At 31.3% G+C, this 27,500-nt stretch overlaps 5 protein-coding genes and 1 long non-coding RNA gene across 7 annotated transcripts in view; 4 read left to right on the forward strand and 2 right to left on the reverse strand.

The window, feature by feature from the left end:
- Nucleotides 1-2,996: 2,996 nt before the first annotated feature.
- On the forward strand, nt 2,997-11,558 carry LOC124428409 (probable GPI-anchored adhesin-like protein PGA55). Of its 2 annotated transcripts, XM_046972378.1 has the most exons (9): nt 3,001-8,016; nt 8,219-8,460; nt 8,546-8,723; nt 8,911-9,062; nt 9,644-9,825; nt 10,090-10,201; nt 10,304-10,486; nt 10,640-10,882; nt 11,058-11,558. In XM_046972378.1, exons 1-9 carry the CDS (start codon nt 4,359-4,361, stop codon nt 11,136-11,138), a joined length of 5,031 nt encoding a protein of 1,676 aa, XP_046828334.1. In that variant the 5' UTR covers nt 3,001-4,358; the 3' UTR covers nt 11,139-11,558. The 2 variants fall into 2 exon arrangements, with proteins under 2 accessions (XP_046828335.1, XP_046828334.1); XM_046972379.1 differs by lacking the exons at nt 10,640-10,882; nt 11,058-11,558 and having other exon boundaries at nt 2,997-8,016; nt 10,275-10,482.
- Nucleotides 11,559-13,373: 1,815 nt separating this feature from the next.
- LOC124428334 lies at nt 13,374-15,693 on the forward strand. The gene is made up of 4 exons (XR_006943142.1): nt 13,374-13,730; nt 14,172-14,320; nt 15,449-15,506; nt 15,667-15,693. It is a non-coding gene; the product is annotated as an uncharacterized LOC124428334 (long non-coding RNA).
- Nucleotides 15,694-15,808: 115 nt separating this feature from the next.
- Nucleotides 15,809-18,943, forward strand: LOC124428337 (ranBP-type and C3HC4-type zinc finger-containing protein 1-like). The gene is made up of 9 exons (XM_046972274.1): nt 15,809-16,149; nt 16,284-16,432; nt 16,534-16,657; nt 16,778-16,963; nt 17,252-17,445; nt 17,671-17,782; nt 17,876-18,058; nt 18,185-18,406; nt 18,739-18,943. Exons 1-9 carry the CDS (start codon nt 15,844-15,846, stop codon nt 18,814-18,816), a joined length of 1,554 nt encoding a protein of 517 aa, XP_046828230.1. The 5' UTR covers nt 15,809-15,843; the 3' UTR covers nt 18,817-18,943.
- Nucleotides 18,944-19,666: 723 nt separating this feature from the next.
- Nucleotides 19,667-20,185, reverse strand: LOC124428380 (39S ribosomal protein L10, mitochondrial). The gene is made up of 2 exons (XM_046972324.1): nt 19,936-20,185; nt 19,667-19,875 (listed from the first exon to the last, which is right to left on the reverse strand). Exons 1-2 carry the CDS (start codon nt 20,183-20,185, stop codon nt 19,667-19,669), a joined length of 459 nt encoding a protein of 152 aa, XP_046828280.1.
- Nucleotides 20,186-20,218: 33 nt separating this feature from the next.
- LOC124428335 (partitioning defective 3 homolog) lies at nt 20,219-24,491 on the reverse strand. Its single transcript, XM_046972272.1, has 2 exons — nt 20,579-24,491; nt 20,219-20,445 (listed from the first exon to the last, which is right to left on the reverse strand). The coding sequence occupies exon 1, from the start codon at nt 24,006-24,008 to the stop codon at nt 21,117-21,119; it is 2,892 nt and encodes a 963-aa protein (XP_046828228.1). The 5' UTR covers nt 24,009-24,491; the 3' UTR covers nt 20,219-20,445; nt 20,579-21,116.
- A 663-nt stretch (nt 24,492-25,154) lies between these two features.
- Nucleotides 25,155-27,500, forward strand: part of LOC124428336 (UBX domain-containing protein 4-like) — a 2,539-nt gene continuing 193 nt past the window's right edge. Inside the window, exons 1-7 of the mRNA XM_046972273.1 lie at nt 25,155-25,233; nt 25,305-25,409; nt 25,575-25,709; nt 25,812-26,215; nt 26,302-26,562; nt 26,669-27,019; nt 27,142-27,377. Of these exons, the coding sequence (XP_046828229.1) occupies nt 25,328-25,409; nt 25,575-25,709; nt 25,812-26,215; nt 26,302-26,562; nt 26,669-27,019; nt 27,142-27,377 (1,469 nt within the window). The 5' untranslated portion in view covers nt 25,155-25,233; nt 25,305-25,327. The remainder of the gene's footprint in view (nt 25,234-25,304; nt 25,410-25,574; nt 25,710-25,811; nt 26,216-26,301; nt 26,563-26,668; nt 27,020-27,141; nt 27,378-27,500) is intronic.

Consider the following 27,500-nt stretch of genomic DNA (forward strand, 5'->3'; position numbering starts at 1 on the left):
AATCAATATTTTGTTCATATCTATTGTTAAAGTCACAGAGCTCCTTCCAACGTAAGATGTTGAACAGTCTTAAATTAGCACGTGTAAGCTATGTCTCTTCTACGAGTAAGTACTTGCTTTCGTTAGTTTATACACGTTAATTTCATGCAAGTACTTGAGCTAGTTCGTAATTCTCGCGAGTTTACTAAGCATACGTACGCGCGTGTATTACGAAACCTTATACATAAGTATAGTAGGAAAGGGACAAGCATACGTAAGTAGTTTGAAGTCTCTTGACTTACAGTAGAAGTATGTATATATATATATATATATATATATATATATATATACATATATACATATATCTATATGTGTATATATATATATACATATATATCTGATTACAAAGTATAGGTATGTTAAGAATATCATTATATATTAACCTGATATAATATCTATTGTTAATACCGAAAGAAAATTTGATTCTTATCAATTGATATAAATAGAATTTGTTTGTAAAAAAATATAATCGAATAAAAATATTCCACGTTTTATATTAATTAATATCTTTATTAGGATAAATTAATTGTTACAATGAGTTAACTCGTGACAAATTTTTAATTTACTTTAATAGAAATGCAAATGAGTTGTAGATACTAGGAAGTAGTTTCTTTCTTTTTTTTTTTTTTTTTTTTATTAATCGATTATCGTGATTTTATCTTTCGTTCGAGAATAATAAAAGACAATAATAAAAACGTGAAGGAGAATGAGAAAAGAAGAGGGAAAAGAAAAGAGAAAGAGACGGAAATTAGTTCTGTTCAGCAATGAGAATCCGTTGCTGAGGAGGATCATTTTCGTTTTACTGGCATGTCTACTATCGATACCCGAGAAACGTCGGGTTAATTACTGTCGAACTTTACGACACCTCGCAAGCTACGTCTATCTGTTTTATACGATAAAAGGAGAGAAAGAGGGAGAGAGAGAGAGAGAGAGAGAGAGAGAGAGAGAGGGACGCTGATTGATTGCCCTAGGGTTATCGAGATCGCTGTAAAATAAATTCATCGTTGTAGAAGAACGAATAGGAAGATTGTTCTCAGTGAGTAAACGTCGTAGAATAAACCTAATCATCCCCCATTTTAAGAATACTCTATCAAATCTCGATGATACATGTGATTTTATTAACAGAATCAAGAGAATACGTGTGATCGATAATTATATGAAGATAAAAAAAAGAAAAGAAAAAGAAAAGAAAAAGAAAGGTAAAAAAGAGAGAGAGAGAGAGAGAGAGAGAGAGAGAGAGAGAAAGAAAAATATCCCAAAGAAATATTTTCGTTCTATTTCGTGTTCATATTTTAAGCTGCACATTTCTTTCGAAATTCATATATATATATATATATATATATATATATATATATATATATATATATTAATAAATGAGAGAGTACGTATGATAAACGAGAGAGTACGTGCACGCATACATATAACAAAGAAAGAAAGAAAAAAAAAGAGAGGAAAAAAAAAGAAAGAAAGAAAAAAAAAAGAAAAAAAGAAACCGAATGCCTTATAAATATTTTCGATATACATATCTCGCGTTAACGTTTCAAGTGCAAACGTTTCTTTCGAAATTCGATTATTAATAAACGATAGAATACCTGCGATATAACTAACGTTTATACGTGTATACGTATATAATAAAAAGAAAAAGAAAGAGAAAAGAAATAGAAAAGAATTCCTACGAAACATATTCGATCAATCTGCTTAAAGTTAGAACTCAATTGAAAGATTCTTTTTTTTTTGTTTTGTACAATTTATCAATAATTCATCGCGCGTAAAAGATTATTTTCGAAGGACAACGGATATATCGTTCAAGTGGCAAAATAAACTGGATCAATCGAATAGAGATATGAAAAAAAACAAAAAAAAAAAAGAAAAGAAAAGAAAAAAAAAAAGATAAAAAAGGGAAGACAAATATGAAAGGAAAAATTCTCAATTGAGTGAAGCCTCGTTTCAATCTGAACGAAATGAAATAATAGAGATACATACATACATACATACATACATACATACATACATACATACATACATTTATATTACATACAATATATACATACGATATATCCGAACTCCCATACGTACGTATGTACATACATACATATATACATATATACATATGGGATTGTCGTGATTCATTTCTCCAATGAAAAGAATAAGGTTTTAGGTAGTCTCGTATCTAATCTCGAGAGATGATGAGCTACTGGTCATCACTTTACACTGGTTCATGGCCCTCTCAGGGGATTAGTCAAATCCCAAAATAATACCGTGGGCGAGCAGCACCGTGCAATGGTACAAATGGCAGCAACCAATGTAAATCAGCTTCTCTATTTCTCTCTCTCTCTCACTTTCTCTATCTCTCTCTCTCTCTCTCTCTCTCTCTCTCTCTTTCTATCTATCTATCTATCTATCTGTCTGTCTGTCTGTTTGTATGTCTATCTATTTGTCTGTCTATTTCATCATCTATCTATCTCCTTTCTATTCCTCTCCGAATTTGAACGATCTAATCGGCAACGACGTTGGTACGTTGCAATAGAAACGCCCCTTTAATACAATTAGAGTACATTACCGCAGCTTACACGGTACGCTTTCTTAAGCAAATATCCTCCGATTGAATGGGACGCTTATGCTACGATGGCATAGGACAAACACATGCTTAATTCCGTACGGAATAATCGAATCGTTTGGCGATCGTCTTCAGTTAGAATTACGGAATTCGGAGGAATGCCACGAGAAATCCATAATGTTCCAACTATGGTACGGAATATGTCTATTATTGGAGGTGGACGGAGGGGGAGGAAAGAGGAAGAGGGGCGCCAAGATTTAGAGAGGATAACGAATATTAACTTACTTTCCCTTTCTTTCAGTTTTCTTTTTCTTTTTCTTTTTCTTTTTTTCTTTTTTTTTTTTTTTTTATTATTATTTTTTCTTCTTCTTCATTCTCTTTCTTCTCCTGCTCGATCCCTTTTCCCTTCCTTCTCTTCCTACCTTTTTCCTTTCTCTTTTTCTTTTCTCCTTTTTCTCTTTCTTTTTCTCTTTTTTTTTTCCTCTTTCGTTTTTTAAACGGATCGATCAGGATTTAATGAATTTCCACGGATAGATATAGTGAAACGTTCCTAGCGGTGAGCGTGTGGAAATAGCGATACCGAGTGGTCACCGAGCCACTGGGACAATATTTTTTCACGAAACGATCGTGTCATCCGTTGAAAGCTCGCGAATTCTCTGTTTTGATTTCTGACGGTGGCGTACAGAGAGTGGGGGAGAAAAAAGAGAAAGAGAGGAAGAGAAAGAGAGAGAGAGAAAGAGAGAAAGAGAGAGAGAGAGAGAGAAAGAAAGAGGGGGAAGTAGAGAGGACTTGAAATAACTCGTGGCAGGAGAAACGACGTCTATTAATAGTTTAGAAGAGAGCATCATCTTTGTCGCGAGTTCTGTAGGTATCTCTATCTATCTATCTATCTATCTCTCTCTCTCTCTCTCTCTCTCTCTCGTCTCTGGTTTTCTTGTAAAATTCATCGGTGATCGTTGATAGTAAAAGGGGGTTTTAATTTTTCTACGTTTGCGAAGTATCAATTAGCAATCGATCGATCAATCGGTTGGTTGGTCGGTTGGTTGGTCATTCGATTGGTCGATCAATATCAAAGTTCGATTTTAAAAGAAAGGACATAAAAAGCATCTCCACCGCTACCGCCGTCGCCGTCGTCGCCGCCGTCGCTACCGCCACCGCCGCCACAGCAGCCGCAGTAACAACCCGCGCCACCCGATCGGTCTGGTGAATGTACGATGCGCCTAGACTGGTCGAAAATAGATCTAGGGAATTGGAGTTGCAGTATAGAGTATAAGAAAACGGAAGCTGAGAGGAGAAGCAGTGTGGAGGAGAAAGAGAAAAAGAGAGGAGGAAGAGGAAGAAGAAGAAGAAGAAGAAGAAGAAGAAGAGGAGGAGGAGGAGGAGGAGGAGGAGGTGGAGGAGAAGGAGAAGAAAGAAGAAGAAGGGGAGGATAAAGCAAAAGTTGAGTTGTTGGACAAAGACGTAACGAGACTTTGAGAAGAGAGAGCTTTTGGTTAGTCGAAGACACTGAACTTGGAATGATTCTCGGAGCTTGCCCACCTATAAGCCAACTACTGGAAGGAAGTTAAAATCACGTTGGTGTGAATCTAAATAAAGAACTATGGAGAGGAGAGAGTGAAAGAAACGAAAAAGAAAGAAAAAGAAAGCGAGAGAGAGAGAGAGAGAGAGAGAGAGAGAGTAAGAAAGAAAAAGAGAGAGTGAGAAAGAGTGAGGGGTGGGGGGAGGGGAAACATCGTGTTCCAAGAGGGATACGAGTGTAAGAATGGTAGAGAGAAACGCTTGCAACAGCGGCAGCGGCGTTGGTGTTGGTATTGGTGGTGGCGGCGGGTGCGGTAGCAGCAGCAACAGCAGCGGCAGCAGCAACGGAAGCAGCAGCAGCAGCAGCAGCAGCAGCAGCAGCAGTAGCAACAACAGCAGCAGCAACGGGAATAAGATAAACGCATCATCCCTCAATGGCGTATCAAACGTTGTCCATGAAGGTGGAGTCAAAATTACAGTTATCGAAGAAGCTGTTGGACTTGAGGAGGAATTGACGAGTTTACGCCGTGCCAGTAGCGCTAGATTTTCTCTATTCAAGTGGTTTAAACGAGCCGGCAGTAGGGCTGCCACGTTTGAGAAAAGAAGAAAGATACTCGATAAAATTACGGTTGGTGGAGAAAAAGAAGAAACGGGAAGAGAGGAGGAGGAGGAGGAACAGGAGGAGGAGGAGGAAGAGGAGGAAGAAGAAGAAGAAGAAGAAAAAGTAAGAAAAGAGACGGAGGAAAAAGAAGAGGAAGACGATAAAGGACGACAACGCAGCGTTTCCTCGAGTGCGGAAAGTGTAGAAACGTTTTATAGTACTACAACGGTACGAAGCTTTGCCTTTCACAGCGGTGGTCTCATCACTGGTAAAGAATTGTCATTAGGCATTTTGAAGCAGGCTGCCGAAGTAGGTCCCTTCGCGGCTGGAGCCTCGAAATTGATTGCTAACAAAGAGAACAACGTCGCGGATGTCGCCTCTACGTTACCATCTAACGTTCATTCTCGTAGAAGGGACATCACCACGAGATATTCCCTTCAACCAACTAAAACGAGTTACTCATCCTGCGGTAATTTTCCATTACCAGAGAAAAGACCACTTTCCGGTACCTTGAGAAGAATTCAGGATAAGAATTTAAACGGCGAGGTTATCGTCAGACGTAAAGTACACGTTAAAGGTAAAAGAAGAGCTCCGAATCCTCCAGAAGTATCGAAGATCATTGGGGTCGATGTACGGGTGGGACAATCAAAAAATAGCAACAGACGAAAGAGGCGAGCGCCGAGACCACCTGAAAATATTGAAACATCCGAGAGTTCTTTGTCTTTAGAAGTTAAAGAGAAGTCAGCTATAACCGATGGTGGAATGGACTCGGAAAATAAAGAAGAAGAGGGACAACAAGTAATAAGCAACGATACTTTGATATTGCAAGGCGGTGTTTTACACTCGAAGAAGAAAGATTTAGAAAAACAAAGTCCAAAATTACGAAAGGATCGATTTATTTCTAATAATTGTGGTGTCGGTTTTATAAGTGTTCCCGGTTCTAATACGACACGAAACGATACGATATCCCAGGATTTGACGAACTTTCGGAACGTCGTTGACACGGGTACACTTGGCACCGCCATGCCGCGACCTTGGTACAAACGGAGCGTCTTCGAACATTCTCGGGATTCCACGTCGTCTCGAAAGGGCGATGTACTTCGTACATCCTCGGCCATTGGGACGATGGACACCAAGGAAGAATGTGTCGGTGCACAGGGAGTATCATCGAGTCTTACTACGACTACTACCTCTACCTCGGCTTATTCCATGGATGCTTCCCTTTCTAGATTGAGTTTCTTTCATCGTGGTGAACGACAGATGGAGGAAAGGAAACGTGACGTCAAAAGAAAATCTGGATTATCCATCCTAACTAACATAAGCGAACTCGACAAAGAGGCTGCTGCTATCGTACAGGAAGAACAGGCACGAGCACGTGCCTCTATGCTCTTGAAATCCTCGAGATTTACCGAGGCTTATGAAAGGACAAGCGATGTCAATGAAGAACTAGTTCAGGACATGGTAACCTCGGCAATGGAAAATTCCTCACCCAAACAACGTGGTACACGAGCATTGATATCAAAATTCAATGCTATAAGTAACATTACAAAAGTCACGGTTAACACTAATTTCTTTGCAAGGAGGGATCAGCAGGGTACGAAATTTGAACAAGACGTTATCAGAAAGTCTAAATTCGAACAAACGGAATGGAAAGAGAATACGAAATTTTCACGCGTTGGTCAAGCTAATACACGAGTCGAAAAGGATATATCTAAATATTTTTTGCCGCAACAACAGCAACAACAACAACAACAACAGAAAACAACGACCAAAGTCGAGAACAAAGATGCAGAAAGAAAAGTAGTATCTGAGAATAAGTTTACTCCAAGAAAGGATAACAACGATCGCCTGATAAAAGAAACTTCCAGTAGGATATCATTCCTACAAAGCCAGCTCGTTGCAAATCGAATGAACGAACCTTTAACTTCTCGTACGGTGGTAGAAACGGTGGTGCCCTTAATGGAAGAAAAAATGAAATCTAAACAGGAATGTGCCAATGAAATAAAGGAAAAGGAAATAAAGGAAAGGGAAAGAAAAATGGATAACGTTATTTCCGTAAGTGGATACTTATTATCCCGTCCGCGTGATTCTAATCAAATTGATAGTATAGAAAATGTCTTATCGAAAGAATCGAGAAAACAAAATGATCGTAACGTAGAAACGAATGTGCAAAAGGAATTTACGAATATATTCGATAAAATTGATAGACAGTTACGTACTACTACGAAAGAATTGAAACATGTCGATCATCAGTTAGAATCAATTTCTAATCTCGAAGCAACCAAGGATAGGATGATATTATCTATAGAAGAGGAAGAGGACGAAGGGAAGGAAAAGAAGTTAGAAAAGAAAAAAGACGAACAAGAAAAAGAACAAGAAAGAGAACAAGAAGAAGAAGAAGAAGGAGGAGGAGGAGGGAGAGGAGGAGGAGAAGGAATATCGAGTAAAGTGACTAAAGTCCTCGATATCCTCGTAGAAGCTGAGAAAGATGGGAAAGCAAAGAAGGCTCTTATGCGATCAATGAAATCTATACCGAACGTAGATGAAACTAATCGTAAGATCGAAACGGAAATGGTCAAATTGAAATCAACAAATAGCAAGATATCGGCGTCGTTATTGAACACTATCGAGGATCAAACTACAACTGATTTGAAGGAAATGTTGAAAGAAATGAAACATTCTTTGCCAAAACGTCCAAAACCAAAGAAACGTTTTATCGAGGAAGGATTGACTAATTTTATGGTCAAAGATGTTTTACCAAGTACAAGTAAGATCTCTTATGTCGCAAAATCGGTATTGAAGAAGGAAGCGACACCATTAATTCCAACCTCTCAGATCGATTATGAGATTGAAAAGCAAAAAGTTTCCTCGTCCTCGCAAACCAGCGGAAATTTACGTCGATTGAATCAACCATCAACGTCTACGGGATGGAAACAAGAGGATGTCGTTTATAAAACATCCGGCAAAGGAGTATCGGGTTTGGCCCTAGCTAAAAACACATTTCAATTGATTCGTCCTCGTGATTTTGCTGTGATCGAAGCTATCAAGACCACCAAGGGACAACAGAAGGAAAACACTTACGCGAATGTAATCGAACGATCGCTCTACGCTAACGCTCTTGTTCATCCCTCGACTAAGCAACAGCACCAGCAGCAACAGCAGCACCAACAGCAACAGCAACAGCAACGTGATGGGGATCTTTCACGTATCAAGGGAGACTCTGTGAGTGGCCGAGGATTATCGACAATTTCACCCACGAACGAACGAAAATATCTACAATATGACGACGAACCTAAAGAAGGTCATTAATAATTAAGAATAATCAAAAACAATTACATTTCACGATTTTTCCTTGATCTCTTCGTAAGAAGAAGAAAAAAAAAAAAAGAAAAGAAAAGGAAAGAAAAGAAAAAAACAAAAAAAAAAAAAAAAAAAAGAAAGGAAAAGTTATAGAAAATATTTTACTTTTTCTCTTTTTCTTTTTTTCCTCTTTTTTTTTTTAGAAGACGTACCCTCCACCGGTAACATGAACACCTTGGCTATAAATCGTTTGTTAAGAAAATTAGAGGCAGCTATCGCTTCCGGTCATCATCAGCAAGCGGCAGGATTAGCGAAGGAACTCGCACGATTAAAGATTCATTGTTCTGTGATACGACAACGTACGGCACGTCTAAAGGATCGTTCTATAAAGGTTAATATGTACATCGAAGACAAACTAGCTCACCAAGGTCCAATACCACTTCAGGTAAGCGATCGTAACATTCAATACCTATTTCCTATTCATTAAAGGACATTATACATAGTTCGGTAAGCGAACCCCCTTATCGTAGTTAACAACGAGAATGACTGTCGCCGAATTGAAGACGAAAGTTTATACGGAATTTGAAATACCAACGAACGTTCAACGTTGGATTATTGGAAAAAATTTGGCCGATCGCGATGAGACAACTCTCGAAGAATTACAGGCGATCGATGGCTCACCCATTTTCTTATATCTCGTTGCACCGGGTAAGTCGTTTGATAAAGGAGAAGTATCAGAAAGAAAAAGGACAAAAAGAAAAAGAAAAGCAAAAGAAAAGAAAAGAAAAAGAAAACGAATAACAATGAAAAAAAAAAACATAAAGAAAATATCGCAATCAATTTTCTAAACAATTAAATATATTAACTATAAGAAACAACGTTCTATCTTATTTAGAATTACAAAAGGATTCCGTAATGCAAGCAGAGAAATCAAACTCCGTTGAGGAACTTACGAAGGTTGAGAAGGAAATACGTCAACCGGAAGAAAAAGTAATAACGGAGATGGAGGAAGTTAAAACGACTAATGTCACTAGCTATGAGAAACAGGTAAAATTGATTACTTGCTATACAGGACGAGATTTTGGACGAAACAGAATTCGAAAGAAATAGAACAAAGAACAAAAAAAAGAAACGAAAGAAAAAAGAAACAAAAAATTTTCTCCCCACAAAATTTCTAATACTAATCTCAATAATTTATTTCCAAATATTTCATGGTTTATAGCAAAATTTTATTGTACGTTCTATCTGACACGCGTATCGTTTCATTGTCAATTTTTTTCAATTCCTTTTCTCTCTCTCTCTCTCTCTCTCATCTATACATTTTTTTCTTGTTTTTCTAAGATACATATACACATGAGATAAATATATCGTGATATATCGGAAAAATATAATGTTGATAATGTTGACAATGCTTGATAAAAAGAAAAGGAAAAAAAAAAAAAAAAGAAATAAAGAAACAAAAAAAGAACAAAAAAAGAAAAAAGGATCAAATTGATATTCGTATCTTGATTGTAGATAGTTAACATTCTCGATAAGCTTTGTTCAATCCTCGTATAGATTTCCATTGACGAGTCTCTTTAATATTTTTTTTATATGCCATTCTATGTTTTTCTCGAATCGAGCGACAGATTGAGCCAGATGAAGAACAGACGCCTGAGGAAGTGAAAATGGAACGATACGAAGAACTCATCTCGTTGGAGAATTGCGATGTTATACCAAATTCCGAAGCTATCGAATGTCCAATATGTTTCATAACATATGGCCCACGGGAGGGTGTTATTCTCAGAGATTGTTTACATATGTTTTGCAAGTATGTATATTCTATTATAGACAAAAAAATAATTTACAAAATCATACAATAATAATAATAATAATAATAATAATAAAAATATAACTATATTGTAATAATACAATAATATATTACAGTCAGATAATATTATAAATTAAATTGTAATTATATATTATGATATAGCGATTTAATATATATTCTACATTATAGGAATTTAATATAATATAATACAACAATTAATAATAATTTTCTAATAAATAATTTTATCATTATATTTCTAAACAGACTTTGCATAGCTAATACAATAAAATATTGCGAAGAAGCGGAGGTAAAGTGTCCATATAGGGATACCGAATATACGTGTGAATCTACGCTTCAAGAACGCGAGATAAAGGCGGTGAGTTAAATGAACCTGACTATTACCTATAGCCTTTTAGGTTAAGGGTAAAACATTTGTTAGAGATTAGCAGGTGAAACTAAAGACAATGACAACGTTTAGCTCGTCGAAGCGGAAGTATATCAGCAGCACCTCGCCAAGTCGATAATACAAGCGGAGAACAACGCTGGAAACAATGCCTTTCATTGCAAAACACCAGACTGTCCTGGTTGGTGTTATTACGACGACGACGTGAACAATTTTTTATGTCCCGTATGTGGTGTAAATAATTGTCTTACGTGTCAGGTGAGTTTTCATTTTTTTTTTTCGTATAATTTCTTCATGGGTAATAATCTTTTCTTTTCTCCTTTAATCTCAAATTAAAAACAAATCGAAATGAAGAGAAATTTTTCTTATTCTTTTTCTTTTTTTTTGGGGGTTTTTTTTTTTTGGATACAGGCCGCACATACCGGTAAAAATTGTAAACAATATCAACAAGAATTAAGATTGTCGAAAGAAACTGATCAGGAATCACGAAGGACAGCAGCAATGCTTGAAGATATGGTCGACAGAGGTGAAGCATTGGCCTGTCCTACTTGTGCGGTCGTTCTAATGAAAAAATGGGGTTGCGATTGGTTAAGATGTTCAATGTGTAAAACAGAAATATGTTGGGTTACCAGAGGACCACGTTGGGGACCAGGAGTAAGTAAAATATTTAATTGAAATTTATCAACGAGAATTTTATTATACTTAAACATAAACACGCATATATATATATATATATATATATATATATATACATATATATATGTATGTATGTATGTATGTAACTATATGTTTCCTTTATCGATCGTTTTTCTCTTTCGCAAAACCTAAGGGAAAGGGTGACACATCCGGAGGCTGTAGGTGTGGTGAAAATGGAGTCAAGTGTCATCCTCGTTGCAATTACTGTCACTAAGAACCATCGGAAGAGTCTGCAATTGCCTTGCCAACGGACTAACACAATGCGCCTATCTATTCAAAGCGTATATACCACTGGTACTGGTGGTTCTAACGACGTTAGAGATTCAAAATAATTTGTCATTGTACGATTTCCGTGAGAAAGAGAAAGAATGAGAGAGAGAAAGAGAGAGAGAGAGAGAGAGAGAGAGAGAGAATGTCTTTCTTAATCAAATTAACCTCATCCTTTTGAAGTTATAATTAAGAAAATTTGTAACAAATGAAGATACCACCATACAAAATGCAAACGAATTTGAATTTAATCCTCAATAATATGCATTATTTCTTGTTAAGAATAAACAATATTATATGTATTATAAGGAATTATAATTGAAATAATATTTTTATCTTAAACATGATAAACGTGTTAAAGTAACTATAATTCTTATGTTGTTTCTTTTTCTTTTCTTTTTTTTTTTTTTTTTTTTTTTTTTTTTTTTAATACAAAAGTATTCAAGATACTTGAAAAATATTTGTAAATATATAAAATATGAAAAGCGATAGAACGTAATTCTACGTACACACATACAAAACGAAACTTTACGTATATATGTATGTATAGGACATAGATAGATATCGAATTATATACATACATACATACGTATATATATATATATATATATATATATATATATATATATGTACAATATATATATATAAACCAGATAGACATATACACGTTCGTTGTCATCGAATTCAAAATCCTAACATTGAACGCGTTATGCTTTACGTATTTTACCTCTACAATTGAAATGGACGAGATTGGGAAATGAAAGAGTGTGCCGACAACAGAACGAACAGGACATATATATCGTGTAATCGAATTTCCGCATTTTTACTTCTCGCGAAAACATTCGAATCGACATAGCATCCAAAAGAGAGAGAGAAAGAGAGAGAAAGAGAGAGAGAGAGGAAGGAATCCCTTTTTTCATTTCAAACGAACGAAAAAAGGTTCATCCTTCTAAATTCTATCCGTCTATCTCTCTAGTAAAACTATTATTCAAATTTTTATTCTATTGAAACAATTATTGTTATGATATAGCGTATAATGTATTTATTATTTGTTTTATAAAAAAAAAAAAAAAAAAAAAAAAAAAAAAAAAAAAGAAAGAAATATTGTTTCTATCAAAATATATTTTATATTTTATGATAAGATATTTTTTAATAAAATATATAATCGATTAAAAAAAAATATATATATATATATATGTATATATACATACATATTTTTTAATTTCTCTGTCTCTCTCTCTCTTTCTCTCTACATATATATAATATATATATATATATATATATATATATATATATATATATATTTTTTGTTTGGCAAAAAAAAAAAAGAAAAAAAAGAAAAAAAACGTGAGCGTGAAGAATCGATAAATTGTAATACGATTATAATTTGATATAATAGAATATTTTTTATTCGTTTGATGGAAAAATTAATATCGTTCATTTAAAAATCTATACAACAATTACCTTATCTATTTATTCATTCATCTATGTATCCATTGATATTTGCAGCTCGTGATGCAGCCTTAAACTCCTTTAAGATTTTGCATCAGTGCATCAGTATACGTTTTTATTATTTCTGAAGTTTCCATAACAAGTGACTTTTTACGAGGTTGGCTTGTCAACCCTTCAACACTCAACCCCTATTAATCGCCTTTTACGACAAGCAGAGGACACTGTGGGTATATTCTATTCATCCTGATCGACAGAGGGTGAAAAAAAAGCGGATATAAAATTTATAATTTGTTCAATTATCTTGATTATTATTCGTAGAAAAAGATAGGAGGAAAGAAGAAGAAACAAATTTGCTATAAAAATTTGACAAATATTAACGATCGATAAGTATGATAGAATATATATATATATATATATTTTTTTTTTCTTATTTCTTTTATAAGAAAAATTATTATCAATTTCATAAAGTACGTACAACAACGATATGATAAAAATAGAGTAAATTTTTTTCTCTGGTGAAAAAAGAAATTGAAGAAGAAAGAAATCGTCATAAAAAAAAAAGAAAAAAAAAACAAGAAAAAAAACAAAAGAATAAAAAAGAATTGGATAGATCGATCGCAAGTCCTGCAATATTGTTTATTTTTTTTTTTTTTTCTTTCTTATACTTACATTTTTCCTAATCTAAAAGGAAGAAAGTATTAAACATAAGAATTTGCCAAGAGGTCGCTAATCTTATCGCGTCGTTATCATTATACCATAATTCTTCGAACTTCAAGTTAATCATAAACTCGCATAACATTATTATTTATAAAAATGCAATCTTTTTAATTCTTCGAATCTCATGTCAGCGAGTAACTAAGTAAGCAAATAAATATATACGTTCTCGTAACAAACAATCGATTCGTTATTAAATTTTTAACCAATCAAAATATTACAAACGTCTTAATACTTTTGACCAATAGAAAGACAGGAGCAAATCTTTTATCCTCGATAAGTTACCAATGTGATAAGTTTACCGTCACTTAATCAAGAAAGAAATTCAGTTTTATAAAGTCGGTCAATTATTCGTCATTAATTAAGTTAACAAGTAAGATAATTTATTTATCACGTTTATATTATACAACATCATGTGAAAATCGATTATTAATTTAATAAAGTTTCTGTTTTTTGGATTTTTGTGAAAACAAGAATAATACGTTCAATAATAGTAAATTATTTTCATAGAAATACAGGCATGCATTTTGTAAATAAAAATGATATTCAATTATCAAAGATATATATATATATATATATATATATATATATATATATATATATATATATATATATGTACCTCTGCATCTGTTCTTTTTTTTTTTCTTTTTATTTTTCGTATCCAACAATTTTCAAACACAATTATCTTTAATTGAAATCGTTTTCACAAGATGTCTCGTCGATTATCATATATAGTGAGAAATCGATATTGTTTTGTTTATCTGATAACTAAACGATCGGATTGATTTATGTGACACCGTAAATTCATAATCAGACAAGAAGAGATTGAGTGTTTAAGTATAAATGTCTCCTTGGATAAAAGAAACAAGTTAAAAAAGTAGAAGAGGATTAATTAATATACGAACATAAGATGAACACGATCAAACAAAATCTATTAAATAGAGAACTCTGCAGCAAATGCAGGTATGATAAAATGCAAGTTCTTTAATATTTAATACATATGAATATTTAAATATATTTATACATATACATATATATATATATATATGTTTATTAATTTATTTATTTGAATTCTTTTTCTTTTCTTTTCTAAATTTTTTTATTCTTCGAATAAGAGAAAAAAAAATAAAAGAAATACTTAAAATCCCTCTTGCATTCGAGTAAAAATAGATTACTCGCAATGTCCGATGAGAAATACGCATATTTTTTTGTTCTGATAAACGAATTGATTAATATCTTGTTTAAACAATGTTCAAATATTTGGATTAAATTAATCAGATTTAAAAGTTCTTTTTTTTTCTTTTGCAAAAACTGACGCCATTACGTTTGAGGAATTAAACGGAAGAAAGAAAAAAAGAAACAAAAAACAAACAAAAAAAGAGTGAAACGATCCTTTGTATGTACATTTATTCGATTAGATTATAATGGGGGAGGGGGGAGGAGGGAAGAAAAAAAAAAAAGAGAAAAGAAAGGAAAAAGAAAAACGTCGCGAGTATCTCATATGTTTTCATTTTCGTTTATATCGCACAAATCACGAACGTGAATTAAAAGCTTTCGTAAACTTTACGCGATAATCATTGTATTTTATATGTGAAAATTGCCTGTGACGTCAACATCTTAGACGATCGAATCGTGAAAAGATATCAAGGTCTATTTGATTTTCAACATAGTAACAATGACAGAACGTAAACAAACACGTAAATTGATATTTGATCTAGAGTGTATTTATAATTGAACACGATAATGATACTCTTCAGTTGTTTTCACTGTTGCGGATTAAAAGTTTCATATAAACAGTTCACACATATACATATATATATATATACACACACACACACATACTCTGTCCATTAGATGACGATCGTAAGTGGAAACATAAAGGAGAAACAAAAAAGAGAAGAAAAAAAAAAGACCTCAGACGAAGTAAACACGAAAGAAACGTGATTCGCTTACGTAGTTCACGTCTCCGTTAATTATAGTTTTATATAGATTTATATATAAATCATATAAGATAATTGATATAATTAATACGTTAATTATTCTTATTCTTGTATCATAAGATCGTTTAATTATCGTCTAATTTTCTTACAGAAAATATCAATCATTGTTTAAAGATTTAGAAAACAATACAAATTATTGCAATTGTTTGGTAAGTTTATATTGATAATAAGTATTGATCGATAAAAAAGGATATTATTAAATTATTAAATTTATTTTTTTTCTTTCTTTTTTTTTTATCTAATAAACGTATATTGTATTTATGTAATATTTACTTGAAAAATGGTCATATTGTTTCTTAATCAATTTAGAAAATAAAGGATGAAATGGACGATGAAATAAATGATATACAAGTTAATAAAAAAGAAATAGAAGAAGAAAAGGAAAAGGAAGAGAAAAATGTCGATTCAAAGGCAAAAGGAGAGGAAGAAGATGAGGAAAATTTAGAAATTTCGGAAATCTTTAAAATAGATGAAACGAAGGAAGAAATGAAAGATGAAACGAAGGAAGAAATGAAAGATATAACGAGAAAAGAGATTAATGACGAAAAAGATAAGAGTATAAATAATGTGAAACAAAGGAAACATTTAAATGACGAAAATTATGAAAACGAGATGAAAATGTTAGAAAGAGAAATTGAATCTAACGAAGAAGAAGAAGAAGAAGAAGAATTAGAAGAAGAAGAATTAGAAGAAAAAGAAGAAGAAGAAGAAGAAGAATTAAAGGAAAAGGAGGAAATTTTAAGTGGAAAAAATAATCTGACGAAATTGTTAAAAAATGTAAACCAATACGTGGTATAATTATTAATTATTTTAAACTTTACTATTGATTGATATGATTTATATTTAAGAAGAATGAAAAAAAAAAAATAGGTAGCACTCTTTTTTTTTTTTTCTTTCTAAATAAATATAATCATATTTATTTACAGAATAAGAATGATATATTAAATGGGACGAATGATAAGGAAAAATATAAGGAAACTTCTTATTTAAATTGTCCTCAGTGCAATAGAATATTACCATGTCGTGGCAAGGGTTATACGATTTGTCTCAAAACTTGTCAACATATTCTTTGCAGGTAAATATAATTAAAGAAAGATAGAACAAAAAAAAAACAATTCCCTAAATAAAAATTATCATATACAATGTGTAATTTTAATATTTATGATTCCTCTGAAGGTATTGTATCTCCATATTATTGCAAAAATTCATACACAATGAGATAGTTGAACTAAGATGTCCATACATCGAAGTAACAAAATGCAATGCATTAATCGATGAAGCTAAAGATAATATCGAAAAGGTAAATGCAACTATTAATAAATAGTTATATGTTAAAAAAAAAAAGAAAAAAAAAAAAAATCCATCATGAAAAAGAATGAAGTTTATAATCATATTTAATATTCAATTGTAATATTTTCAGTTGGTCAATCCGAATCTTTATAAAAAATATTTAATGTCATTGGCCAAAGAGTTAAAAGACAATGTCAAAAGTACAGTGGTTTATTGCATAACACTTAATTGTAAAGGCTGGTGCGTTATAGAAGGTGACAGTGTCGACAATTTTTTATGTCCCATATGCAAGAGAAATAATTATATAAATTTGAAAGTAAGTATAAATATATATTATTTATAGATTATATAATTCGAAGGGATGGACAAAAAGTTCTTAAATAATTTTACAAATTATATTGCAGTTTTACAATTTGAAGAGAGAGAAAAAAAAGAAAAAGAAAAAAAAAAAACAAACAAAAAGACAAAAATTAGCCTAAAGAGTTTTGAAAACAAAAAGAAAAAACTAATTGATTTTTAAAATTGTCTTAGAACATTTTGGCCTATCATGTATGATTATAATCTATATTAGATATTTTAATAATGATTTCTTTTTTTTTTACAGGCCAATAAAAATGAAATATCAGAAGATACGTATGAAAACGAGTACATTCAAAATGAAAGATACAACGAATTAATGTTATTAATGGCAAATGATTTTGTACCAAACTTTGAACCATTCGAATGTCCAATATGTTTAGTTCCTTATAAATCTCAGGAAGGATTAGTTTTGAAGAATTGTTTACACACATTTTGCAAGTACATCATTGCGGTGAAATCATTTGAAAATTATTATTCCTTTTCCTCTTACAAATTCTTCTTCCTTTTTCGTTCTTTTCTTTCTTCTTATTTTTTCTTACTCTTTCTTTCCTTTTTTTTTCTTCTTCTTCTTTTGTTTTCTTTTTTTTTTTGTTGATCGCAAGGATAATATTATTTATTTACTTTTTGTTTGTTTGTTTTTTCTTTTTTTTTTTTTTTTTCCAGAACATGCCTCGCAAATACAGTTTTATTTTCTGACGATGCAGACGTGAAGTGTCCGTACAAAGACGAAAATTATTCTTGCGAAGGAACGATACAACAAAGCGAGATTAAAGCGGTAAATTTATCGTTAAACTAATATATGTTGCGAGAAATTTTTTTTTTTCTTAAATTGATTAATGTGATACCGATGTAAACTTAAAAATTTAAGATAGTAAAATCGGAAGATTTTAACAAATATTTAAGAAGATCGATAGTACAAGCCGAAAGTGCAGCAGGAAATTCCGCTTATCATTGTAAAACACCAGACTGTCCTGGTTGGTGTATTTATGAACCATATGTTGAAAGTTTTATATGTCCTGTATGTGAAAAAAACAATTGTCTTCTATGTAAGGTAATTATTACAAATGATTTACATCGAGTATATCCTGTAATAATAATAATTGTTGTTGTTCGTTTAATTTTTTTTATATAATGTTCCTTTTTATTTCATTCCATTCTTTTCTTTTCTTTTTTATAGAAGATACATAAAGTAAATTGTACGGAAGACATGTTACCCGCGGAATCATCAGATTCAAAATCTGATCTTTTAATTCAGCTGATGTTAAATAATAAAAATGCACTTCCTTGTCCCACATGTAACACAATAATAATGAAAATAGATGGTTGCGATGCAGTTGTATGCACTATATGTAAAACCGAAATATGTTGGTTAACACGAGGACCACGTTGGGGACCCAAAGTAATAATATTATCAAAGATATATATATATATATAATTAAATAATTATATATTATACAGGATGGTCGAAAAGTTTGATAGATAAATTTAGGAAAATTAATTACTTTTCTTTTGTCGAAACATTCCGTAAGTCAACTCGTAGTTTTACAGATTTTAAAAGGAAAAGAAATTTAATCTCCAAAAATTTCGAAAAAGAGTGATGAATTTTTTTTTTTTTTTAAATAATCTTCAGAAACTTTTTATCCATCCTATATATTAATATTTTATATATATATATATATATATATATATATCATTTATAAAATTTCACATAACATAATTTATTAATTCCAGGGCCGAGGTGATATTTCTGGTGGTTGCAGGTGCAAAGTGAACGGTAAATGTCATCCAAACTGTCGCAATTGTCATTGACTTGATCCATTAAAAAATATACATTTTATATATAATAAAACATATTCGTATAATTAGCTAAGTAAAGATCATTTTTTTTGTCCGTATAAATAATAAAAGTGTGAAAATATAATAATGTTTGTCTTTTCTTTTTTTTTTTTTTTTTCATCAATCCTGATTTTCTAATGATTTATGCCAACAATAAGACTCGATCTATTTATTTTTTTATTTTTGACAAACAATGGTCTCTATTATTTAATTATTTAATTAAATGTTTGATTATGCGTAAGAAAGGTATAACTCAGATAAGCTCAATGCATCAATGCAATAATAAGTGCATATTGGGGACGGTATTCTCGTATTGCTTTTTAAGTTCATATTTGTCGCTGAAATCATGAGGAAACTATTGATAAACTATTATTTTTTTTTTATTACTTGCATATAAAAATTTGTCAAACGTTAACTCTAATTAATTAATTAATTAATTATTTTCTCACGTTTATATCCGATCACGGTAAATTTCCAAGAGAATGAAATCAAACAAATGTATTATCAATCGATAAATTACCGACCGTAATAAAATCTTCAAAAGTTCATCCTTTAATGCTTAATTAATTTTTAAAATACAAATAAAAAAATAAAAAAAAAAAAAAAACAAAAAAAAAATTGAGAGAAACCACAATGAAACATTTTTTTTTCCTTTCTTTTTTTAATTCGTTTTGTACTGACTACATTCTTTTTATTCTTAATATTATTACAAGACGCTCTTTCAATCAACGTTATCCTTATTTAAAGCTTTATTTATAAATCTAAGATGTACAATAAATTATAGATTTTGTATGATTACTCTGATCATAAATGCATCAATTAGTTAATTCTCATTTAAAGGCACATCCCTTGTACCGATTTGTTGCAATCGACTAATCAACGCGGATTGATGATGAGTAATTTGTTGATTTAAGTTATTACCACCTGCACTTTGCAATACTTGGACTAATGATACTTGCGCAGTAGTAAGATCCATTTCACCATAATATTTAAAATCATTAACGCTCAGAAGCTTTCCTTCTAATATCCCAGCTATAATAGATCAAAACTTAATTATATTAAAATGATCATTATTTATAATTTAATACTTACCAATTAAAGTAACTTGAGAGAACTTTTTAAGTATCTTCAAAAGATCAATTACATTGTTTTCTGGACTGAATATTATAAAAAAGGGTGATTGGTATAATAAACTTATAGCTTTATACGTTGTATCTTTTAAAGCCAAATCTAATATAATAGATCCATATGTCTTCAAATACATATTCTTTCTTTTCAATGGAACAGCTAATTCGAATACTTCTTCTTCAGTTATAGAATTTTTATGAAGAAAAGCTATCATCTTTGAATTATCAAACCAATTTAAAACTTCTCGTGCCAAAACTTGATGATAAGGATTATATTTATCCTTTGTAATCTTTTTATTTTTGGTACATAAATCTAATAACGTTTTATCTTTCTTTGGATTTTCATAAAACGGTGAAAGAAATTCTTGAAAAAGTGCTTTAGTATAATGCGGTGGTTTAGGCTTTTGTATGTTTATTTTGCCTCTGAAACGCTTTTGCTGTAGAAAAAGTTGATTTGGTATTGATATCTGAAACACTAAAAACAAAATATATCAAAATATTAAATTGCTTTTAATGATATTATTATATAAATTTTAATATATATATATATATATATATATATATATATATATATATATATGTGTGTATATAAATATTATATTACCCACCCGTGCTATTATAAGGATCCCATTGTACCTAATCTTTTAGATATAGCAATACATTTAAGTATTTGCTAGATTTATTAAGATTTTGTAAACTTATGAGAGTGCATTGGTAACAACAAAATAATTAATGCTCAATAAGCATTGTTTATAAAGATACTGACATTATTATTGGCTATGTTGATATATTTGATTAAAAGTAGATGAATATAGTCGATACAGAGCATAAAGAGACAAGTATAAAATTATATTTACAGAATCATTTATTTTGTTATTAACTTTATAAGGCACTTTGGGACAAATCGTACATGTAGATTAAAAAAAAAAAATATATATATATATATATATATATATATATATATATATAAATATATATATATACGCATATACGAGAATAGGTGTTGTATGTATATATAAATGTAATTTTTGATATGTGTGTGTGTGTGTGTGTGTAAATAAGAATTATGTATTTATATATATATATATATCGCTTTTACTTATTAGCTTAATTTCATATTTATTTAATCCTATTTTGTCTTTAGTATTATGCGATATAATTAATTGTTCCACTACAATAATTACTGCTCTCATGACGACCTTCTATACTGTCACCAAAATTAAGTGACTTTCTATTCTTTCCAAGTCTCAACATTGAACGAATACCACCTTTCTTTCTAGAACGTTTATATCGATCATCCAAAGCTGAATTAAGTGATGCTTGTTTTACATCACCACGACTATTCGAAAATCCTTCATGGTCATCTTTAAAATGATTAGTACTAGATATCTCTCCATGTACATCATCTACTAGCCAATGCTTTCTTGGCGATGTATATTTATTATTACATCCAGGAATAGTATAAACATATTCAGATTGTGTTGGATCTAATGATTTTTTATCATAAACTTTCGTATTATTATCACATGTAGTACTTTCTGGTACTGTTACTTTAATCCCACTTTTTTCATAATTATCAATTTTACATTCCTTTCTTAAACAATCATCCGTCTCCGCGGATTGATTATTTTGTTGTTCTACATTTTTATTTTCTCTACCTTCTCGTAACTTTTTATTCCTTTTATAGGTATCCGTATTTTTTGCATCAAGCGCGGCATGCCTTTTCTCTGACATACTTTGCCTACCCAAAGCATCACGTGAAAATTTATTCGACGAAGAATTAAATTCTTCTAAGGATAATTGACTATCATACGTTGGATCGCCAGAATATTGACTATCTTTATCATCTAGATTTTTCTTCGTTTCAACAGACTGAGAACATTCGTTATTTGATTCTTCTAACAATACTGACTCAACACGATCTTCTCTCGGTCCTATAGTTATTTTTTTAACATTGCTCACGGTAACCGGTTCTATCCAAGTTTTATTAGTGGCAATACAATAACTCTCATTCCTTAAACTATTTTTATTATATTGTTCCGTTAATCTGTCAATAACAGGATTCCATGGAGAAGCTGTTACACAAGATAATAATCCAGCATTATCCAATGTTTCAGATTGTGAATTTAAATTGTTTTTCTCTTTGACTCTACCATCATTAACTTTCGTGGAATCTGAAATGTATATGGTATTAGAAGATTCTATTTTACAATGAGAAGACATATTCTCAATAATATTTTTGTCATTAGCGTCGTATGACGATAAACGTCTGGCAATTGTAAGTGTAATGACACCAGTAACAGAACTGTTTGTATTAAGCATTGCTCTTCTTAAAGTTTCCATTGCATCAGAATTTGATAATCCCAAAAGTGATACACCATTAACATTAAGCAATTGATCATTAGTACGTAAACGGCCATCCCTTGAGGCTGCACCACCATGAAGTACACTTTTGATAAAAATTCCTAAATCCATATTAGTATTGTCATCTGTACTACTTGTTTTCCCTTTTACACTGACACCTAAGCCAGCTTTTTCAGAATCATGTACTGGAATGTCTAATGTTAATATCATACGATTTTTACGTGGTGACAATACAATATCCTCAGAAGGTTTGACTGTTTTAAATGTACATTTTTCATAATCGTGTACATTTAATTTTTCTTGAAAATCATTATTTTTATTTGTCGGAGATCTATCCAATGCGTTCCAATATTTTGAACCTTCTATTACTTCTAATGGCTGATTAATGGAAGATGTTTGACAATGTGAATCTAAGCTATTCGATGAGACTTCCTCTTGACGCGATACAACCAATCGAACTTTACCACCAGCTGGTATACTTCTCAACAAAGAGACAACTTCTGCTTGGCTTTTACCAGTCATTTCTTTTTTATTGACTTCTAATAATCTATCGCCGGGCCTTAATCTACCATCTTCAACTGCAGCACCCATTGGTAAGATATTTTTTATATAAATTGGACAATGACCTCCAGCAGGATTATCACGTGTGGTAACGCTAAAGCCCAATCCATTATTTCCTTTAGTTAATTCTATTTCTATCATACGGCCAATCTTTCTAGTATTCGCAGTTTGCAATATATTATAATTGCTACATTGAAGCCTTTTGACATTGTCCTCGTTTTCAGATTTCTCAGTGGTCTCATTAATATTAATATGACTTTTGCGAATGGACTTTTCGTTATGTGATTTTTTATGCTTTACAATCGATATCTTTAAACATTTTTCAGTCATACAGGTTCTAAAGATATCTTGGACTTTGGAAAATGGTATGTGTAACAAATTATGGCCATTTATTTTAATAATTTTATCATGTAGATCAATTTGACCATCGCGTGCTATACGTCCATTAGGTTCAATACCCTCCACTCTAAGACCTTGATCATTACCTAAAAGATCATAACATGGAACTACGTGAAGTCCCAATGGTCCGGCTTCATTTTTTATCACAATTTCACGAATTTCTCCTTGATCTAAAGATTCTACATTGGTATTTGAAAAATCATAACAAGCTTTGGCATCCTGTCCTAATGGTTCTCTACGTCGAGATTCTCTAGGTAATGATTGAGCCGAATATGTTGTTAAATTAGGTTCTCTATTTGAAAGAGCATGCATAGATAATCTTTTGACGCCTTCTCTTTTGATACTACTGCTGGATATTGATGCATGAGTATCGATCATATATGGTTGGTCTTTACCATCGGAATGAAAAAAATCTGGACTATTGGTACCAACCGAACTAGCTCCATCTCCGCCGGCATGAATGACATCGTTACTTGCAAAATGGGCAACAATTTGTTCTCTATCGTCAGCAACATCGCATAACCTATCATCAGGATCAAGAAGTCCACCACCGGTCAATGTAGATAAACTATTAATGGTAATACCACTGTCATTCTTTCCTGTTGCCTTTTTATATCTCAATATAGCTTCGTGCATCAAATCTTTAACAAGTAGCGTTCCGTCTCCACATGGAACTACCACTCTAACGTTTTCGAAACACACAGTTACCTTCATCGTGTCAATTTCATATTATGAAAATTTTAAGCGTACTTTTGGTACGCATTCAAAGTTCAACGTGGAAAATACAAATACTATTGAAAATAAATTAATCGTTGTGAAATGTATTAATCAATGATTAGATTTCACGATGCACTATGCATTTCTTTCATATTAAAGTCGTCATCGTACACTAGTCGTCGTTCCGTTTACCACCATATCTTGCGAGTGAATCATCGACGTAGCAATCACTATGTTAAGAATACTTGACGAATATAATCTATCTCTTTGATCAATATAAACGTAATTTAATAATATCAGATAAAACGTTGTTAATAAAAATAAAAAGTCTGTCAATTAGTTCGATCGGATAGACGCTAACGCATTCTAACTTTATCCTATCAAATACAAGGAACGGACGCACTCGCCATTACGACAATTTGTTCCATCTCGTCGTTCCGTCGTTCGAAACGACGGAATTCTCTACTCAGAGATTCATCCTAATGATACAGGTTAGCCAACAAAAAATAATATAGAACGTAACCGCTACGATATATAATCTACTTCCATTAAGTATTACATGTTACTCATATTCTTAATTACAACGAACGAATATTTAAATTATATTTACCTTCGTTTAAAATTCGTGCCATTTTTGTAAAAGCTTAAGAATTGTTTAAAGTGAGATCAAAATTTCTATTTAATGTTACACGTGCATACGTTATATTTCTTTTCCTCTTACTGCTACTCCATCCTTATTTACTTTATAACCACACAAGAATGGTCCAAATTCTCAGATCCTTTTCCAATGTGTTCCAATCTTAAGGTTACTTTACAATTGCTTATGTTAAGCTTCATTTGCAAATAATCATTTCTTTTTTTCCTAGCTCCTTTCATTAATTATCTATACTTCAATCTTTTCTACACTCACGATAATATATATATATATATATATATACACACATATAAATTCAATAGATGACAAAAGTACTAAGTCAAATACCAACTTAAAATTTTACTTTACATTCTGGTAAATGTAACATAAGAAATGTATTCACCAATTAAGTAATAGTCACGTACTCTCTTATATATATATATATATATATATATATATATATATATATATATATGTATATATATACATATATATATATGCACATATATAATATATCTAGCTCTGTACGAAAGACCTACCCAAACCTCGTTTGTAACTCGAAATGTCAACCTTAGCAGAAAATTTCTAGTAATCATACAGTAAAATTTTTTTCATTACGTCATTGTCTTTAAACTAATCCCAAGCATATTTACAAATAGAATTCCATATTTCTTCCTGCATAATGAAGTGGTTCGAAGGAAGTATTAAAGACGCTGTTACTACGTCGAAATCAAGGAAAGCAATTTTCGTTGTCTTCGTGGAAGGTGAATATTATCTATTTTAAGGTTATGAAAGCAAAAGAAACTAAATAGTCATCCATTTGTATATATAAAATGTATTTCTTCAATTATTTTTTATTTATTTATTTATTTCTTTCTTTTTTTTCTCTTCCCCTAATGGATTTTCTTCTCTTAATATTATTTTTACAGGAAAAGATGATACTTCGATTAAATTTGCTCAGGCAATCAATGTTAGAGAAGTTTCTACACAATTGGAAAATGAGAATTTTGTTGCTATTAAATTAGAAAGTGGTTCGGAAACTTATAGATTTTTTGCACAGATTTGTATCCTTTAACACATCGTAATTGTAATTTTTTTCTTTTTTTTTCTCTCATTTGATTATATATAATAGATCAAAAATTTTCCTTAAAATGATATAATTATAGATCATCTAGTTCCAGTACCATCTTTATTCTTTATTGGTGAAAATGGTATACCACTTGAAATAGTTGCAGGTAATGTGACTGCAACTGAGCTTACATCGAAAATTGAATCTGTTTTAACGAAAGCAGGAAAAGAAATTAAAAATAGTTCACAGAATTTAATAGAATCTGAACAAAAATCTGCAACTTGTACCAATCCATCGGATGCTTCTACCAGCGATGCCATTACTGTAAATATATCTGATGTTAAAGCTTCAACTGATGTACCAACGGAGATTCTTGGAAATACAGAGAATGATGATAAATTGGTAGAAAATGAATCTACAAATTTAAAAGATACAGATATACCAACTACTAGCAATGATAATAAAGTAGACAATAATGATGCTACAGAATTATCAATGCAGGTATTTAATTGATTCTTCACTCTTTTATTACTTATATAAAATTATGTATAAAAGTATTACATTTTTAAAGTTAATAATAATTTTAGGAAAAGTTAGATAGAGCTAAACAATTGATAGAGGTACAGAAAAAACAGCGACAAAAGGATGAAGAAAGGGAAGAGAAGGAAAGAGAATTAAGACGACGTAAAATTGGCCAAGATATGTTAAAGATGAGACAAAAGCAACAAGATTTAGAAGTAAAGCAAGCTCATGAAGAAATGATGAAGGAGAAAGCTGCTAGAGAGAAAGTGAAGCTACAAATTGCACAAGATAAGCTTGAACGAAAACAAAAGGAATTAGCTTTGCAGGTGTGTGCATAATAAACGTGTGTTAATATTTTCTTTTTTTTATTTTTTTTTTTTTTTATTTAAGCATTATAAGAATAAAAAATGATTATATTTGTCACAACAATAGCAACAAGTGCAACAACAACAACAGCAACAGCAACAACAACAGCAACAACAACAACAACAACAACCTGCAGAACAATCGAAAGTTCGACCCACTTCGTTTGCCGATACTACCATAACAAGAATTCAATTTAGATTGCCATCTGGTAATCCACATATGGCTGAATTTTCACCAACAAATACTTTACGTACTTTACGTACTTACGTGACCGAAAATATTAATTTACCATTTCGCCAATTTGTTATGTCAACATCATTTCCTAGAAGAGATCTGACAAATGAAGATGATAATAAAACCCTCTTGGAATTGGAACTGGTTCCTAGAGCAGTGATTTTAATTCTACCATTGAAAAATGTAAATATCATTGTTAAAAAAAAAAAAAAAAAGAAAGAAAACAAAAAAAAAAGAGCAATCATTATATTACAATTTAATTGGAAATCTAATTAAAAAAAAAAAAATATTACTTTTTCTTTTAGAATAATATTACAACATCGGTAACATCAACTCAAGATGTTAGCTTTCTCTCACGCTTCGTGTGGTCCTTTTTTGCTCCAGTAATTGGTATATATAATTATTTAATGGGATATTTTACTGGAACCTTGCATGGAAATTCTGATCAAAATAACGAAGACACCGGTAATACGTCCGGTGCTACAAATAGCGGAGATGGACCTACATTTTCAAATTTGCAAAATATAGCTCTATCAACGGGGTAGGTTTGATATATGTTAAAACTTATTAAAAAAAAAAAAAAAAAAGAAAAAAAGAAGATATATACATATATAAGTTAATCCTTTTACATATATATATACATCACTACATTTTATGGGTTATT

This window comes from Vespa crabro, chromosome 12, assembly GCF_910589235.1.
Source record: "Vespa crabro chromosome 12, iyVesCrab1.2, whole genome shotgun sequence".
In the NCBI taxonomy this organism is placed as follows: Eukaryota; Metazoa; Arthropoda; class Insecta; order Hymenoptera; family Vespidae; genus Vespa; species Vespa crabro.